We start from the raw sequence: 13927 nt of genomic DNA, 5'->3' as shown, positions 1-13927 counted from the left end.
TGCACTGCGAATTTAGTGAGAAAGGAATGTGACTTTTTACATCTTTCTGGCGGCCATCAAATTGCTTTTTTGATTCTCAGAGTTATTTATGCAGAACTTGCGTACATTAAACAAGTGAGTATTTACCTACTCTGGTATATGCGTAAACAGAAAGGGCTGTCAGACTACAGCAGGGTCCGCAATTACAAGTCAGCCACAACTTTTTCTGTGTGATTATTGGCTACAGTCAATCTGGAAAAAACATATTTCTGTTGGATTTTAACGTCTTCAGATGCTTTTAAACATCCCTGAGACTACAAAGGCACTATAGAACTTTGCAAATAAGCAAACTTTTTTCCCCCTAGTTGCACAGCATGTTTTTAGCAAAGGAAAACATGTGTGGGAAATAAGCAAATGCACTTTTCAAAATTAATTTGTGTCAAGGATGAAGCTGTCTCCAACTCTAATTTCAATCTGAAAAGGATTTCATCACTTGATATTTCTATTTGTCGACATATCTACATCAGTTTCTCATATAGTTTTTTACGACAATGGAAAAATCTCGCAAAAACCATGCTATGAGTTACATATTGTAATATACACCCTGTCTGGCTACATTTTAACCCAAGTAGCATTCATGCACGCCTAGACATTCAAATTCTCCTGGTGAACTTAATATTAAGGCCTTTCTTGCAAAGTCAAAATGGATAAATCTTCATTTTTATTTCTGTGAATTAGGTTAATTTGAGACTATATTTAGTCTAAAAATTCAATAATGCCAACTGTACTCAGTATTGATCAGTATATCAAAAGTTAGATAGATATTTAGATATAGAAGATAAAACTTTTTTTCTGGTGTTACTCAATTATCTAACCTCCATTAATGCACATATATTTTAATCATAATGTAGGTGAACAAGTTAAAATAACAAAGTCATCAGTGATGGGATAATTATGTAATACTTGAAGACATGATTATGAGGCCCTAGGTGAAGCAATTAATAAGTCTAACCATTATAGTAGTTTGACATCAACACACGCATTGCTCACAGTAATGTAATTCATGCTGCTTTTAAGAAACCTTTGCTCCTGAAAGAAATTGTTGGCTTCAAATTTTGTTTCTTTTGAAGCTAAAGACAAATGAACTTGCTACAATATGGAACTGGTTTCATTTGTGGAGCACATATATGAACCAGCAAAGAGTAAACCAGTGTATTTCCTATCATGATATTTCCAAAGCATTTCTGGTCACACTGTATCCTATTTCTTCTTTTAAGTTCATAGAATGGAAACTAGAAATGAAATCACTGTTTTCTGCGAAAATCAGGGAAGTCTTTTCCGTAGTTTTTTTTTTTTTTTTTTTTTCAGTTATACATGGAGTGAGAGCACAAATGAACTTGTCTGTTGCCCAAAACTGGAGTCACTGTGTATAGCAATATTGGGTTAATAATTTTAAACGCAAAAAACACACAAACATACATAGATCATTAAAGTCTTTAAATAATGCTTAAAAGTAAAATGGCTTTCTTCAAGGTTATCCAATAGTCTCTGTAATAACTTTCTGTAAATCTATTTTATTTAGCAAGATACACTGTATATACAGTTGTTTGTCCAACTAGAAAATGTCCCCCATTTCTTCTGTATTAATACTATGCTGATTTTATCCAGGTATAAGGAAAGGATATGCTCAGCAAGAAAGTGAACCCTTTATCCCCAGGGCTTGAATTACGATATAACAATATGATTTATTCATACGATATATTCATGGTTAATTCATGACCTGGTGTTAGTTATTGTTTCAGTGTGGGCATATGAATTTGTCCTGAACAAAGAGACACGAAAGGACATTTGCTGAGAAATACTCTGAAAATTTTCCCCTCTCTTTCTTAAAAGAAATTTCTAAGAAACTACTTGCTGCCTTTGGTGTCACTATCAGGACAGGATGCCCAGAATTGCTGTAATTGTGATGATGGAAGTACAGAGAACTGTAGAGAAGCAAGCCTTTTGGAAACTTCGCATGTTTGAACTGCTAAACTAATCACTCTTCGAAATACTCGACTCTGAATTTTCAGTTTTATTTAAGCTGCATTTAATTGGATATTTTGTTCCTTAGAACAGACTCTTTGTGACCCTGTGGACTGTAGCTTGCCAGGCTCCTCTGTCTGGAATTCTCCAGGCAAGAATACTGGAGTGGGTTTCCATACCATCCTCCAGGGGATCTTTCCAATTCAGGGATCGAACCCAGGTCTCCTGCATTGCAGGTAGATTCACCATCTGAGCCACCAGGGAAGCCTTTATACATTAAAGTTATTTTAACATAACCTTATACTAGACTAATTTTTCTGCATATCTTATTTATCAACTTCTACTATGGAGCTTTCATGGATAGACTGATATCTGTCAATAATCTTTGAAAAAAGTGATTAATTAACCTTGCCTGAATTCACTGCCCACTAATCCCATTTGTATTCATATGCATTTTCTTGATTTTTACATTTTCTTAGACTTTTTCACACTATTTTTTCATGTCTAAAGGTAATTTCTATCAGTTATTTTTATATCATTGTCTGTTAGCACTGCATAATAGATATGGATATATGTATATATCTTGCACTTTTAATGCACTAATTCTCTCTTTAGTAGTCTTCAGGTGGCGTTATGGTAAAGTGGGGTTTCCCTAGTAGCTCAGCTGGTAAAGAATCCACCTGCAATGTGGGAGACCCTGGTTTGATTCCTGGGTCAGGAAGATCCCCTGGAGAAGGCTACTCACTTCACTATAAATTTGTGGACTTCCCTGGCGGCTCAGAAGGTAAAAAATCCACCTACAGTGCAGGACACCTGGGTTTGATCCCTGGGTTGGGAAGATTCCCTGAAGGAGGGCATGGCAATCCAGTATTCTTGCCTGGAGGATCCCACGAACAGAGGAGCCTGGTGGGCTATCATCCACAGGTCGCAAAGAGTCGGACACAACCGAAGCAATTTAGGAGCAGCAGCAGCAGCAAACTGTCGATGAAGTTGCTGACCTCCTCACGCCCACTGTATTTTTGTGTTCTAGAAGTTTAATTTGATTATTTCTAAATGTGCTTCATCATTGTGTCTTGATTTTCCATAATTTCTAATTTATTTTTAATTTCAACTTTGCATCTTCAAACATATTACATTTACTTAATTCATGTTTTCATTGATTTTATTTTCAAAATCTATTAACTCTTTTGTTATTTCTGCTAAGTGCTTTGTCATGATGGCTTTCTCCTACTGTGTTTCTGTGCTTTTTATCTCTATGTTCATCATCACTGAGATATTACCTGGGGACTACGCTGAGACTTGTGTTTGCGAGGAATGCTCTAAGCATGATTTGAACATGAATCTTTTAAACATGAGTCCTCATCTGACACCAAACTATGTATTTAGTTTAGGTTTATAAACTAATAATTTGTGTAAATCCTGAATGCATATTTGAGTGAGAGATGGTTTGTAGCTAAAAAATCACGGGGAAGACTTTTTTTTTGCCTCCTCAAAGCCATTCCAGTAAGGGCGAGTTTCTGTTCTATGTTTCTTTTCCTCATCCTCCTCTCCATCCCTTCACTAAGAGTATTTTTTTGCTTTCAGTTGTTTTACTTGAAATTCTATAACTGATCTTCTACCCATGTAGACTCTCAGCTTTGTTTTGGGTCCCTTAAGGAACTGACCAACAGTGACTATTCAGTGCCTGGGACAGCTGTCAGGTCAGAAATAGCACCTTATTGAATTTGCATTTTCTCAACATTCTCAGCCTCTAAGGAGTACCTCATTTTTTTGGCCAACTCATCTATGTAGTGTAAAGAGTTTTCTTAAAAATTACATTTTGTCAGAAATTTTAGGTATCCGATACACCTTAAAAAGATGCCAGCGTATCTAACCCACTTTGCTGAAAATGGAAACACCCTTTTCTTTGTTTCTTTAGAGCCTAACAGTTATTCATACAGAGCTATGAATGAGTCCTCACTGAGTCCTCAACATTCTTAACTCAGTGAGGTTCTTTTATGAGGTATGTATTTACTTGGTAACAAAGTCAAAGACACCGATTTTCCATTCTTCTGTCATTCTTCTTTCAGTTTCACCTATTTCCAAACTAGCCGTGCATGCGTGCTCAGTCACTTCAGTCGTATCCGACTCTGTGACCCCGTGGACTGCAGCCCACCAGGCTCCTCTGTCCATGGGTCTCTCCAGGCAAGAATATTGGAGTGCGTTGCCATGCCATCCTCCAGGGGATCTGCCCCACCCAGGGATCGAACCTGTGTCTCCTGTATCTTCTGCATTAAAGGCAGATTCTTTACCTCTGAGTCATGGGGGAAGTCTCCAACCTAGTTACTTCACCATATATTTATGTACTTCTTTGAAATATTTTAACTATTTTTTGAAAAAAACATAATGTGAATACATCTATGATATAAAACAAATATTTAAAAATACTTCTGTTTTTATCTTTTTATAGTTTATAGGGCATTGTTATGTACATTATGCTATTTTTGTTTTCTTTAAGATGTAGGCAGTGAGGGTTTTCTTATGCGGCCAAAAAATGATTCCCCAGGTGGCAATGCCTACATCAGAATCCAGATTCTAAATCTGGTCCAGTGCTCTTATGCTTGAGTAAGACGAACTGAATATTTTGAATATTTAGAAAGGACACAATAAATAAACTTCATCATACATTGCAAATCCCCTAAATTCAAGTTATCAGGGTATTCTCTAACTGAAGATAAGTATGTTGAAATTAATGTAAAGTCCACTTTCCCCAAAACATTAAATTCTAACTTTTGAAATACTTTCCTTATAATTGTTGAAGGATTTATTTCTGGCAAATCAGTTCCTACTTGCCATTTAGATTAATAATTTACTATTTGATGGACACTTTATACAGAAATATTTTGGATAGCATTAACTTATAATTGGCTCAATTAATTAAGTTGATTGTAGATGAATTCATTTATCTGTTTAAATGTGAGATATTGCAAAAATTCAAAAAAACTACAGAAAGAATATAGCACACAGAGAAAAGAGAACTTATTTTCATTTTCAGAGTGACAGATAATTTTTTCACACTCTATTTAAAATTAGCACTACTTACAGCTTTATCTGCAAAGGTCTCTTCATAAAATGCCAGCATCAGAGCAAACTGTACCACTACATATATCTTCAATAGCTGAGAGGCTGATGACGAGAAAGGAACTTCTTTCCCCTCGACCTAGGAAGACAGAAAAAAACTTTTCCATGATATTGCTCCATTATCTCTCTCACTGAAATGCACACTAAGTGAAGAGGAGATATGAAAAAAGAAATGAAAGATTTTGCTTTCTTTTTTAGACCCTTGAAACTACTCATGTTTATTACTTCAGATAGGAAAAAATGTGAAAATTAGGAGACTTGTTTCTCATTTCAGAAACACTATGAGTCTAATCTTGTCTGCTTTATATAGAGCAATGTAAGAATTGATACTGATGATTAACATAAAAAAAGAACATGTTATATGAAATATTAAAATATGTCCATGATTATACATCGAAGTATAGCAAAAGAGAAAACGGAAAGTGATTTGGGGTAGTGGAGATAATCTTGCTTCAAAGAGAAACACTGTCTTATTGAAAACAACTTTCCCAGACTACAGTTTCCCAGAAACACTATAATCTTATCCTTATAATGCAGATTTAGGCATCAATATGACTTTAAAATATTCACTTAGAATTAATTATTGAAAAAAAGGAAAATAATAAATGAACCATGGCTGACTAGACTCTCTGGAGCTGAAATAAGCGAACTATTTTCACCTGTATCAATTTAAAATGTTGTTCTATAACTAGCTGTGAACATAACCAGGTGTCTGGGAAATTCCAACACAGCAGCTTTTGTAACTGCAAGAGAAAACATCCTTATTTAAATTGAGATTTTTGAAAAATAAATATTCAAATAAAACATATGATTTTCATTTCCTTGAAATACTGGCTAACTTTTATACTCATAATTATCTCTGAAATCAAGAGTAACTTATTGTTTTTGTATTACCATTAATGACAGTTATCTTGATAAGCAATCACAACATATACGCTGAATGATGGAAAGAAACTCTTTTTTCATCAGAGGAATTCCATATTGAAACTGAATTTCTCATTTGGATTTCTAATGCTACTATTCCACTAAGGAATTAATAAAGTTGTGGTCTAATCCAATAACCACATCATTTTGGTGTGGCTTTAGACCTTCAATTCTGGAGATCTCAATTTTTCATAGACAAATGAAGACTGGACAGAATCATCCAACAGGCTCCCTCCATCTCTCACATTCTAGGTTCTGTGATGGACCCACACGTGTCTGTGTGGTTTCTGCACTACACAAAAGCTCTTGACTATGGGTTTGAGCCAAGAAAACCAGTCTCTGGTGCTCTGCCCCAAAGTACGCTCCCTAGGAAGAGGTAGCATCCGTCTGGGAGAGGGCACCCCTCTTATTGGCCCCTAGGTGGTGTCCACTCATTAAGTTACACATTGCATGACTGCATCTGCCTCAGGAAACATCTTTTTTCAGATTTGCATGAAGTCAGCATGAATTACAGTCTGGCTGAAGATCTGACAATAGGAAATTAATCTTTCCCATCATCAAATTCATGAACACTATTTACCTCTGGGATTTCTTCAATCAGTCCAAGTCTTGGTTTACCTGGACTCCATCCTGGTCCTTTAAATATGACAGAAAACTTATTGAACGACCCAGGCGTGGCCCAGAATGTAGTCCATATGTTTACTAAATGATGGAACTAGAAGAATAAAAATATAATTCATTTGAAGTAAGGAAATCCTATAACAAACAGGTTACATACATTAAATCATGTGTTTTATTTTATTGTATAATGCAATTTATAAATTATTCTTTAATATAGTTATATATAATTTGCTAATGATTATTAATATGCAATTGTGTTATAAATTGAAATTTATTCTATGCATTCTGTATACCTTTATGCTTAAATGTATTCTTATCAATATTTCTGAAACTCCACAAAATTTGAAATTTTAAAATATGGCAAAGGCTTAGAAAATCAACAAAGAATAAAACAATGAGTTCAGAGACTTTACGTCCAATGCTATTAACTAGCAGCCTGCGCACTCAACAAGCCATGTCAAATGACATTGTTTCTAGACTTGCTAAACAGTTGTTAAAGTAGAACTAGAAGCATATAAATAGGTGTATCCGCTATATATTTTTAAAATAATTTTATTTACTAACATATCACATTAAGAAAAAAATTTCAAAAAAAAAAAGAAAAAAATTTCAGTGCCATTTCTGAGGGTAGATTTATAAGTATTTTTCATATTCTGTAATAAGAAAAAAGTTTGCTGAGTCAAAAGTTTACCTTGAGGCTTATAGCAGCAATTCACATTCTTTAAATAAAACACATTTGATAGGTATAAAGTTAAAGTACACACATGCATGACAAGTACTCATTAAATATTAGCTATTAGGATAATTAGCTATATATGCCACACATGTTATAATAATGCATCATAGAATTAAAAATAGTCCTAGATATTGGGCATCAGCTATAAACTCTAAAAATGAGTTCTATTATAAGTGTAGTAATAAATTAATGCAGAAAGTTGTTTTGGTTCTGTTAGACTTTGTGGTCTCATGTGCATTTTCATGATCTCTTACAGAATTTAAATTGCTGACATTATACAAATGGCTTTTAAAATTACTTGAAATACTACAATAAGGAATCTAAAGCAATTAAGGAACGATGCAGAATTTAGTTGAGGCTTTGTAATAAAATAATAATAATACTGAAAATTAATGACATGGCACACATTAATACACTTACCCGTTTTGCTATTTTAAAAACTGACTGCAATTGTATTACTATCATTCTAGACACAAGCCATGAGAAATACATGGTAATGTTTTAAAATAAGGAGCACTTTCTCACTTATTTCTTTGCCAATGGCCTGAAATACCTGGACCCCAAAGGAAAGCAAAATGAATGATCTATGCTTAAAAATAAAGGAGGAAAAAAAAAGCCCTTTCTATCTAACAGGGACCATTCTAAGTTGCTTTTGAATCCTCTGATGGGAAGGTGAGAAAATTAGCTAAATATAGAGCAATACAAGTAGATATGCAATTTTGTAAGTTGAGGGACTCCTAATATTACAATTTCCTGATTTGATATTTCTGACAATATAAGGGAGTATGAGAAGACTAAACCTTAGACACAGTTCTGACAATTATTATGCTAAAGGAAATTTTATTTGAGGGCAGAAGCCTGGATTATTGAACAGAGATTCAGCAGCAGCTCATAAAGATTGTCCGAATATTGTGTCTTCAAAACCTAATCATCCAATTCCTTGTGCAGCTCATGCCATGCAGTTTTCAACCTCTTATTGTATCTCGAATAAGAGCCCTTTTTCCTCCACGTGTACACTCCCCAAGTCTTGCTAGTTAAAGGATCACCATCAACCAGCAGTGTCTGCATCTCCTGGGAGCTTGTTAGAAACACAGAGTCTTGGATGGAATTCAGACCTACTGAACCCATCCTTTAATCAGATCCTCCCATGATTCATATGCACATTAGGTTTGAAAGGCTCTCTCTTAGAGGACAGAGACTAAGCTGTATTTCCTTTTTAATCTCTACATTATGAAAAGAAGACCACACCCAATGAAGAAGTGTCTCTAAGTGTATTATCTCGAAACTTGACTTCAGTTCTATAAAGAAAGTACCTAGAAATATTTCTTAAAAGTACCTGGAAATATTTGCTAATATCTTCCTGAAAAAAAAAAAAAATCCATCACATTCTTAGTAGCATCTAAGAGTGAGAAAGTGAGAGAGAGAGAAAATACAATTAGTTGAGAAGAAAAAAGACAAATAATAAAATTTCTCTTCTGAACGGTGACATTAAAGTGCCTTTCATTTGAAAAGTGAAGTCAATTTATGACAGCCTTTTCCATAAAATTGAGTTGATCAAGTTTGGAACTGGGCCTTCAACCCACTCTACTTTTAGGTTTGAATCTGACAAACTGTGAATAGTTGGAGGAATTATTTAAATCCTGGGAATCTCAGTTTTATCCACCAAAAAAATACAAAACAGCAACAACAAAAAAACTGAGGCTAACAGAAGACATGAGGGATAACAGAAGATATGAAAGAGATGGGAATACCAGACCACCTGACCTGCCTCTTGAGAAATCTGTATGCAGGTCAGGAAGCAACTGGACATGAAAACAACAGACTGGTTCCAAATAGGAAAAGGAGTCCGTCAAGGCTGTATATTGTCACCCTGCTTATTTAACTTACATGCAGAGGACATCATAAGAAATGCTGGGCTGGATGAAACACAAGCTGGAATCAAGATTGCCGGGAGAAATATCAATCACCTGAGATATGCAGATGATACCACCCTTATGGCAGAAAGTGAAGAAGAACTAGAGTCTCTTGATGAAAGTGAAAAGAGGAGAGTGAAAAAGTTGGCTTAAAGCTCAACATTCAGAAAATGAAGATCATGGCATCTGGTCCCATCACTTCATGGGAAATAGATGGGGAAACAATGGAAACAGTGACAGACTTTATTTTGGGGGGCTCCAAAATCACTGCAGATGGTGACTGCAGCCATGAAAATGAAAGACACTTACTCCTTGGAAGAAAGGTTATGACAAACCTAGACAGCATATTAAAAAGCAGAGACATCATTGTGCCAACAAAGATCCATCTAGTCAAGGCTATGGTTTTTCCGATAGTCATGTATGGATGTGAGAGTTCGACTATAAAGAAAGCTGAGCGCTGAAGTATTGATGCTTTTGAACTGTGGTGTTGGAGAAGACTCTTAAGAGTCCCTTGAACTGCAAGGAGATCCAACCAGTCCTTCCTAAAATAAATCAGTCCTGAATATTCATTGAAAGGACTGATACTGAAGCTCAAACTCCAATACTTTGGCCTCCTGATGAGAAGAACTGACTCATTTGAAAAGACCCTGATTCTGGGAAAGACTGAATGCGGGAGGAGAAGGGGATGACAGACGATGAAATGGTTGGATGGCACCCACGACTCAATGGACATGAGTCTGTGTAAACTCTGGGAGTTGGTGATGGACAGGGAGACCTGGTAAACTGCAGTCCATGGGGTCACAAAGAGTCAGATACGACTGAGCGACTGAACTGATCTGAACAGAAGATAAACCTTAGTAAGTTTTAACAATGGTTAAATATTTGTGCTGTTAGTAATGCCCTGCGTATAGTCAAAGCCCAATAAATGTCCATTTTCTTACTTTAAATTTCTTTAAAAACTTTGAGGAAGTAGGTTTGTAAAGCAGACCCAACATGAACCTGCACTTTCTCCCTTTCTGAATGCTGTATATCCAGTCCCCTGGACAGAGCTGTCACTGACTGACCTCTTCAGGTTTTCAAGTATTCTTATCTTTTTCTCATTTACTAGTCCTGACCCCAGGGAGGGTTTGCGGTCGTCTGCTGCTGACGGATCAGAGCTTCATAGACATTCCTCATCTCTCTAGTGCCAACCATTGAGACCAGCGCACAACCAATACCACATGTCTGACAGAAAACTAGTCCAGGGCAAAGAGTCTTAGCAGGTGAGGTAATGTGCAGACCTAACCCACCCATAATAGCTCTTGACACCTCAGTCCAAGAAGAGGAGGGCAAAGGCCTCACCTTGAATTTCTAACCAGAGTCATGTAGCCTTGAAGCAAATATTTTTCTTACTCTGGGATCAGCCTTAATTATACATTTTACTACCACTCCTTCTGAACACACAAATATATTTCAGGTCTATTCTGAGAGGTATGTTGCTAAAGAACTATTTCTTTTAATTCTAGGTAACAGACATCTTTAAAAATTGTGGCGATGAATTGTTTTCAAATTTATTTGGCCCAATTTGATTCAAATCTTGGAGTGCCAGAGTTATTTTCAAATTCTTCTACAGCTAAAGTAATCTTTTTTTCAGGTCAATGTAATGTACTTTTACCTTTCAGCAACTAAATTTTCTTTCAAATATAAAATTTATAAGAAGATGTGATCAATGCAGAAAGAATAAAATCAATAACATTACCTGCACCTTGAAAGGTTCAAATGTATTAATGGGATGTGTTAGACCATATACAACTTTTTCATTTTCTGCCTCAAATGTCCCTGGAAGACAAACAATAATGATATGATCTTTGACTTTCTGTGAATTAAGCAGTTAATTTAATTTTTTAAATGCTTGTACTTTTTACTTACCAAAAATTCTATCCCATATAATAAGAGTTCCAGCAAAATTTTTATCTATACAATAACGGTTTCTGCCTGTGAGACAAAATATTAAGTTTATTTTTAAAAAAGGAAGTTATACTTTTGAAACAATGATGTTCCTAAAAATATCTTTTCACTGACAACACTAGATTCTATGAAGTGTGTACTCCATCGTCTGGTTAATCTTTTTCCCACTACATCTGAGGAGATCTAAGGAAAAAGGAAAATCTAAAAGCCAGACATGTAAAGGTTTTTGGTTGTTTTTTTTCTTTTTGGTTTTTTCCCTCCAGTCCTTGCTTTGAAGATGAGGTTTGTCCAGCTTCAAAAGAAGAAGCAAATGCCTACTTATAAAATGTGCGGTGACTAGGTTGGGTAATTGTGATGAAATGATACAAAATAATATCATTGTTTTTAAGAAATGAAGAAAAGATCAAATTTCCTCACCGTGATGAACTCTATGATGGCTAGGAGTATTAAGAATCAGTTCCAAAGGACCAAGGTTATCGATGACCTTTTTAAAATAAAAGGAACATAGTTATTATTAAATTATATGCAATATTTAAGTACTCACATTAAAATTCCCCATGGGTTATAAAATGTTGCAATTTTCAGAGTCAGAAGAAATTTCTCTATCTTCTGTTGTTTATAGCAATAAGATAGCAATCAGTTCATCATATATTCAAAGAAACAATATAGTATAGTAGTGAGGTTAAGAGCGTGATTGCCTCAGTTCAGTTCCTGAATCATCTATTTATTATTATGTGGTACTGGGGAAATTACTTAAAGTTTTTGTAACCCAGTTTCCTTACCTTTAAAATGGGAATAGTAATAATACCTAGCTTCCCTGGTGGCTCAGACAGTAAAGAATCTGTCTGCACTGCAGGAGAGCCAGGTTTGATCCCTGGGTTGGGAAGATCTTCAGGAGAACGAAATGGCAACCTACCCCGATATTCCTGCCTGAATTCCTTGGGCAGAGGAGCCTAGCAGGCTACAGTCCGTGGGGTCACAAAGAGTGGGACACAACTGAGGACTGACACTTCCACTTTAGTAACCACACAATAGTGTTCTGAGGATTACAAGTGTTGCTGTGTTTAGATGCTACTATTGCCAAGGCATGCTTTCAGGTTTTAGGTCATTTTATGCTATTCACCTATCAACTATTCTTTGTTGATTAATAATAACAAAGCACAACCAGGGGAAAGAAAATCAAGTATTACATTCATTTTCTGGAGTTGGTTTCACAGAATAATCAGTCATGTAGCAAGTTACTATCGCAGTAGCAAGGGTTGTCCTTGCTTATTCAAGTAGATGCCTAAATGTTCTCTGACTGTAGATGCCCCATTTTGCAGTCCATTTTTGAGGCATATTTCAAAGTCAAATATGTAAAGAGGCCTTTTTTTGGAATTAAAGACCCTTTAAAATTTGGTCTTGAATTCTCTAATGTTATCTCTCAACATTTCTCAAGTAGAATCCCTTGTGCCAGAGTCTTCAAGAAATGTAGAAACCAGACAAGCAGCATGATAAAGAGCAGCCCATATATAAAACATTTGTTATGGTATATGATTAATATTAAACAATGTGGGAACTCTTTTCCTCTCGATCACATTATTCTTTCTTCCATCAATGATGGAAGATAACAACCTTTTACTTTTCTTTAGATCAAAATCTAAATGATCTGTTAGAATCTACATATTACAGAATCAGTACACTGTAATGCTATTTTAAGAGGTTGCTCACCTCCAAAGTTAAGGTCCATTTAAAGGATAGGTCAATATAAAGGAATAAAGTAACATGTTAAATACTGCTTAAGGGGAAAAAACATCGCTGACAATCATGACATGGACATAGATTTGGCAAGTCAATGGTTCACGAGAGAAATCGGGAAATGGGACTGCTCCAAACACAAAGACATTTAAGATACATAACACCCAAATGTATTGTGGGGAATCCTGCTTAGATAACAAACCAAATATAAAATATATTTTATAGGCAATGCAAGAAAATTGACTATAAACATGTATGACATAATAAGAAGACTTTTATCAGGGGTTGTGATGTCATTGTCACTACATAAGAAAATGCAGTTGCTTTTTGAGTCGTATGACTAAAGTATGAAATCTAGGTTTTGCTGCATTATATTTGGCAATTAGAAGGAAAAAAATAACTAATGAAAATGAATCAAAATCATTATGTTTTTACTGAAATATAGTTGATTCACAATGTTGTGTTAGTTTCAGATGTACAGCAAAGTGATTCAGGGAGACATATCTATTCTTTTTCAGATTCTTTTCCACTATAGGTTATTATAAGATACCATAATGATTTTTAAATTGAAGTGATAGAGCTATGAGCATTCACTGTATTATTCTCTCTAGTTTTCTGAATGCTTGAAAATTTTTAATAAAAGAAATTACTACTCTGGTATTATACAGCCATGCTCATTTAGCCAGTTGAAAATATTAATAGATTCCTACAGTTCCAAACAAGCTTCTAGATTATAACCATTTATCTAGCAGAGTTCATCACATTTTGGCAACCTCTGATATTGAAACATCCAGTTTACAATTGCAAATGTGGACAGTTGCAGCAGCCACACAGTCCTCAGCTTGTGGAGTTCTGAAGGTTCCTAACGTAGAAGAAACAGCAGCATTACCTCATAACAGCGCTGCAACTCTCCATGTGGCAGGTG

At 35.3% G+C, this 13927-nt stretch overlaps 1 protein-coding gene across 1 annotated transcript in view; it reads right to left on the bottom strand.

Annotated features, from left to right (window-relative positions):
- The window catches only part of AGMO (alkylglycerol monooxygenase), a 395051-nt gene that overhangs the window by 198025 nt on the left and 183099 nt on the right, over positions 1-13927 (bottom strand). The window contains exons 6-10 of the mRNA XM_005678988.3: positions 11683-11749; positions 11227-11292; positions 11057-11136; positions 6629-6763; positions 5087-5203 (exon numbers count right to left, since the gene is read on the bottom strand). Of these exons, the coding sequence (XP_005679045.2) occupies positions 5087-5203; positions 6629-6763; positions 11057-11136; positions 11227-11292; positions 11683-11749 (465 nt within the window). The remainder of the gene's footprint in view (positions 1-5086; positions 5204-6628; positions 6764-11056; positions 11137-11226; positions 11293-11682; positions 11750-13927) is intronic.

The sequence above is a fragment of the Capra hircus genome, chromosome 4, assembly GCF_001704415.2.
Source record: "Capra hircus breed San Clemente chromosome 4, ASM170441v1, whole genome shotgun sequence".
Lineage (NCBI taxonomy): Eukaryota > Metazoa > Chordata > Mammalia > Artiodactyla > Bovidae > Capra > Capra hircus.
The sequence above is the reverse complement of the archived record's forward strand: the minus strand, read 5'-3'. Positions and strand labels throughout refer to the sequence as shown.